Consider the following 6,020-nt stretch of genomic DNA (forward strand, 5'->3'; position numbering starts at 1 on the left):
AACCCATAACTTGTCAATACCACTGTAAAAGTGTTTTATGCAACTTTATTAATGATAAAAGATACACAATTTTATTAATGATATAAAGTATGTACAAGACAAATACAAACAAGTGTAACTACAGCAGCATCTTCACAGAATATAAATCAACTAGTTAAAACATATACAAATATGGACTGATTCTTTTGACTTCCAACGACAATTAGCTGCTGCTGGGCATGGGCAAAGAAATCCTGTTTGCTTTCTTATAATCTTGCAACAGGATTAGAGCCATATCCAATATTTGTTGGAGTTGGGTATTTTCAAAGTAATGTTTATTCGTAGAGTTCCAAATGGCCCACACCAACATAGCTAGCCCACCTTTCAGTATCTTCAATACTGCACTCCACGCAATCTCAACTAAACAGACCAAAGAGGTCAATATCTGATCAGTTCAGTGGGTCATTTTTGTATTTTGCCTCTCACCAAAGCCCAAACATCTAGCTAAAGGGCATGACCACAATGCATGAAGCGTTGTTCCATCCTCCTATTGATATTTTAATTATGCTACTATCTTCCTAGATCGCAAATTCTGAAGAGTAGCCAACGAATTAGAGCATTCCACGCCACACACAATGTTTTACTTTTGGTGGAACATGTAGCTTCCACAGTTTCCTCTAATTCTTCTATCCCTCCATGCCGAAGAGCTTTCGCCATGCATAGAGGAATTAGTTGTCTTCACAGCCAACTTATAAGCCGATTTTACATGTTTTCAATTTCCTCTCTCGATAATGAAAATGGAAGAACTGTTTGATAGCTAAGCCAAGCCGGTCTGGGATAATTTAATTGATTGGTGGCCTTCAAATTTGAAAGGAAAAGACTTTAAAGCTGATATCTTTTGCACTTTGGCATGGGCACAACTGGAGTAAGAGGAATGTTGTCAGTCTAAGGAAAGCTGCTTATGTTTAGCCTTGATGCTTTGCCTTTGTTAGGTGTGCTTGTGTGCTTTTATTTATTTTTTGGATGCTGTCCATTGGTTTGTTAAAAAATGACATCAATATATTTCTTTTAACACTTTTGATTGAATAAGTTTAGAGACACAAATATAGAGAAATTTTATATCCACAAAAAAATTTAGGTTGTAAATAACTTGTTGTTACTGGGGCAAGAAAACTATTTTCAGTGGTAGGTTTAGATTGAATCAATACCAACTTGCCAAGTATAATTTTTGTGAAAATCTTATGAACATAGTATTTCTCTTAATAAATAAATAAATTAAAATGATACATCTTTGAAGTGTAAAAGTAGTTAAATTGAAAGAAATTCTATATTCTTTATGATGGAGCCACATTTTATTTTGATCAAATGTCTGATTCTCTATCAAACCTTACGAGGATGGCCTAAATGAGGCTAGTTAATTAATTTCACTTTTTTATTGTGGTAATTTGATTACCATTTATAATATATGTGTGCTTGTTTATATATACATTTATATAAACCAAAAACGCTTGACTTTTGGTTTGCTATATAAAAATTTTCCACATAAAGTTTTTAGATATCACAATTTTACACATAATTATTCTGATATATGATAAAAATTAAAAAAATTTCTAGATTAAATTTTTTTTTATAGGATCCTATATTTAAATCCTTCATTAAAATCATAGCACATTATATTTTCTTTGATTTATAAATATATAGTTTTATGTATAAACATAATTATAATAAATTCTTAATACTATATCATATAATTCCATATAAAAACATAAGCATAATAATTCATATTAATAATTATCATAATGATCAAATTTCATATTTAGAAAAAAATGAAGAAGAGAAAAAATCATATGATGTGTAACTTTTGTGTGCATTGCACGAGTTGCTAACTAGTTAAGAATATAGGTAATGTTACACATACTACAATTTTTATCACCTAGAGGCTAGAAAGCTAGAACTTACAAACTAATTTGTTTCCAATCATCAAAACACATTTAAAATATTCATTTATTAAGTGGTTAAAATCCGCCAATCATAACATATCAATTTGTAACCATGTTTTATATAATAAAATTTGTAATATTTTCAGCATTTTTATAAGAATAAATCATAGTTTTCACATGATCTTGCATTAAAATTATTTATTACGCCAAAATGGGACGCGAAAACCCACTTTAAGGCTTAGGCATAACGATTAACGAAAACATAATCTCACAATAAGAATATTTTTGTTGTTGCCTTTTTTCCTTTTTTGTTGCTTTAGTTATGTTTCCTTTATTATATATACTTGACTTGGATTCGTTGATATGATATATTCTTTGCTTGTACTTAGTGTTACTCAAATTGTTGTTTTTAACACACAATGTTTGATTCTGCTACTATCTTCCTAGATCAAAAATTTTGAAGAGTAGCCAACGAATTAGAGCATCCACGCCACACACGTTAACACACAATGTTTTACTTTTGATGGAACATGTAGCTTCCACAGTTTCCTCCATATTCTTTTATCTCTCCATGCCGAAGAGATTTCGCCATGCATAGAGGAATTAGTTATCTTGACAGCCAACTTATAAGCCGATTTTACATGTTTTTTCCTCTCTCAACAGTGGCAGCGCCACGTTATGCTCAGGGTGTTCCCAAGAACACCCTAACTTGAAAAAAAAATATATAATAATTAATTTTTATTTTTATACCCTTAAAAAAAAAACAAGAACACCCTCAATCAAAATTAGGATTACCCTCAAATTAAAAAAAAAAAAAATATTTGTTCTACTTTCAAGCAAAAAAAAAAAAAAATTGTAACAGAGCAAAACAACGGACGGCAATTGGCAAGCCCAACATCAAGCCCACGACAAGCCTAACAAATTACAGAGGAAGCAAACCCATGGTTTCTCAAAAAAAAAAAAAAACCCAATACAGATCAGAAACCTCAAATTAGTAGTTTAGTACATCAGAAATCACTAAAGCTTTTCTCAAAAAAAAGAAAAAAGAGAAAAGAAAAAGAAATCACTAATGCTAAAGCAAACCTAAAAAGAAAAAAATAGAGCAACGGCGCCTCTCCTTAGAAGTTAGATTGGTCCAGTCACCCCTCATCGCATCGGAGATCGGCCCAGCTCTAGAGCAATCGCTCATCGGACATCGTTGCCCTTCATCGCATCGAAGACGAAGATCGGCCCAGCTCTAGTCCAGTTACAGTCACTCATCCTCATCGAAAATCGTCGCCCTTGGCCTCATCGCATCGAAAATGGAGATCGGCCCAGTTCCAGTCGCTACGTCACAGTTGCTCATCGTCGCCGTCGCATAGGTATTTCTCTCTCTTTTTCTCTCTGACTCTCTCGAAGTCTCTCTCTCTTTTTCTCTCTGACTCTCTCGAAGTCTCTCTCTCTCAAATTTGATATGAAGATATGAAATAATCTTATGCGTCTGTCTGTCTGTCTCTCTCTTTATTAACTTTAGTCTTTATCTGAACTAGTGAACTGTGATTGGCTGAAGCACCTTTCCAAAAAAAAAAAAAAAAAGATTGGCTAAAGCACTCAGTGAGTGGAGCTTTAACTTTATTAATTTTTTGACTTTTTGAATTTGGCATTTTGGCTTTATCTTCATTCTTATCCGTTGGTTGGTGTGTGTTGGTGTTGGTGTTGGTGTTAGTGTTGGACTGTTTGGTGAGATATTAATTATATTTTATTATAATATTATTGTGATTTGTGAAATTGTGATTGTGAAATTTTCTGATTGGCAGGCTTGTCTGTTGAGTAGTGTAATGTGCACATGACTGACTCTTTTAGTGTAATGTGTAACTAATAAACAATAATTTAATTAATCAATAATTAATTGGGAAAAACAAATAATAAATAATAAATAATAATTTAATTAACCAATACATTATAAAAGACAAACAAATTAAATTATGTTAGGCTAAACAACAATTAATAATTTAATGAAACAATAATATAACAAATTATAGTCTATAAAAGACAAACCAATTAATGAAACAACTAAACAACAATAATTAATAATTTTATTAATATTTCAAATAAACTTATAGTTTATTGTTTATTCTTTTGTTAGAATTATGGACAAATACTTGATAAGAAAACCACGTACTTAAGATTAATCTTCATCTTCTAAGCGAATTTGTGTTGACTTTAACTTAGAAAATCTTCCTTCAAATCCTGGGCTACGAGAAAATATATCATCTTATCATCCTATTAATCATGATGAAATAAGAAGATATTATTTAGGAAAAGGCCCTTGTCAACCTCCTTATGATTACCCTGTATCATATTTTTTTGGAAAGCCCTGTCGATTTGGATCCGATTGGTATGTAAATAGAAATTGATTTGAATATAGTATAGCCAAGGATGCAACATTTTGTTTTTATTGCTACCTATTTGGGCAAGATGTTGGTAAGCAAGTAGAAGGTGAGACTTTTGTAACGACTGGATTCAAACTTTGGAATCAACCTGTGAAGTTAGATTCCCATGTTGGAGGAGTTAATAATGCTCATAATCAAGCTATCAAGAAGAGTGAAGATCTACTGAAGGAAAAGCAACACATTCAAAGTGTTTTGGTTAAGCAATCAAATCAAGACAAAGCTGAATATCGGTTTCAATTAAATGCAATAGTTGATTGCATAAGATTCCTTTTATGCTAGGGATTAGCTTTTCGTGGTCACGATGAATCTCAAGGTTCAAGTAATAAATGAAATTTCCTTGAGCTTTTACAATTTTTGAGGGATCACAATGAATCTATCAATGAAGTGTTGCAAAAAACTTGGGAAAATTGCAAGCTTACCCATCATGATATTCAAAAAGACATTGTGAATGCAATTGCATGTGAAATATCCAAAGCCATCATCGAGGATCTTGACAATGGGTTCTTTTCAATATTAGTTGATGAGTCACGTGATATCTCAGTGAAAGAACAAATGACCTTCGTTCTTTGTTATATGAACAAAAAAGGAATTATTATAGAGTGGTTCCTTGGTATTGTACATGTAGCAAGTACCACCGCTTTGTCACTCAAATGTGCTATTGAATGTTTACTTTGTGAACATAATTTGAGTTTATCGAGACTACGTGGGCAAGGTTATGACGGAGCTAGTAATATGAAATGTGATATCAATGGTCTCAAAACTTTAATTTTGGAAGAGAATAAGTCAACATTTTATGTCCATTGTTTTGCTCATCAACTTCAATTGACACTTGTTGCCGTTGCTAAAAATCACATTAACATTGCTGAATTTTTTTATGTGGTTAGTAATTTAGTAACTGTTATTGGAGGCTCTTGTAAGAGACGAGATACTCTTCGAGATGCACCATTTGTCAAACTTAAAGAAGATTTAGAGAATAGTGTACGTAAAAGTGGAAAAGGTTTGAATCAAGAGACAAATCTTGCACGTCCTGGTGATACACGTTGGGGATCATATTATGGGACTATTCTCAACTTGATTTTGATGTTTTCTGCTATTGTTGATGTACTTGAGATTATTGAAGAAGATGGCCTCTCTGACCAAAAAGTTGAAGCTCGATCTATTATGAGGTCAATTCTATCTTTTGAATTTGTTTTTGCTCTACACTTGATGAAAAACATTTTAGGGATCACAAATGAGTTGTCAATAGCATTGCAAAAAGAAAAATCAAGAGTGATGAGAAATGTCTAAGCAACGATTACAAGTGATGAGAAATGATGAATGGATATCTTTATTGACTGAAGTGTCTTCATTTTGTGCCACACAAGATATTCCTATCTTGAACATGGATGAAATATTTGTAGTTAGTGGGAGGCCGCGATGCAACACCCAACAAAATACAAATTTACATCATTATCGTGTTGAGCTATTTTACACAGTCATAGATATGCAACTTCAAGAGCTTAACAACCGTTTTTCAGAGGTGAATACCGATTTGCTACTTTGTATGGCTTGCTTGAATCCAAGTAATTCATTTGTGGCTTTTGATAAGGAAAAGTTGATACGTCTAGCAAAGTTCTATCCATTTGAGTTTCCTGGGACAGATATCTTGGCACTTGACTCTCAGCTTTAG

General features: G+C 32.5%; 1 protein-coding gene across 1 annotated transcript; it reads left to right on the forward strand.

The window, feature by feature from the left end:
• Positions 1-5,630: 5,630 nt before the first annotated feature.
• Positions 5,631-6,020, forward strand: LOC142628367 (uncharacterized). Its single transcript, XM_075802481.1, has one exon. It carries the CDS (start codon positions 5,631-5,633, stop codon positions 6,018-6,020), a length of 390 nt encoding a protein of 129 aa, XP_075658596.1.

The sequence above is a fragment of the Castanea sativa genome, chromosome 3 (assembly GCF_040712315.1).
Source record: "Castanea sativa cultivar Marrone di Chiusa Pesio chromosome 3, ASM4071231v1".
In the NCBI taxonomy this organism is placed as follows: domain Eukaryota; kingdom Viridiplantae; phylum Streptophyta; class Magnoliopsida; order Fagales; family Fagaceae; genus Castanea; species Castanea sativa.

Excerpts from the sequence above, each read along its gene's own strand:
- LOC142628367 (XM_075802481.1), top strand. The coding sequence starts at position 5,631 with ATGTCTAAGCAACGATTACAAGTGATGAGAAATGATGAATGGATATCT.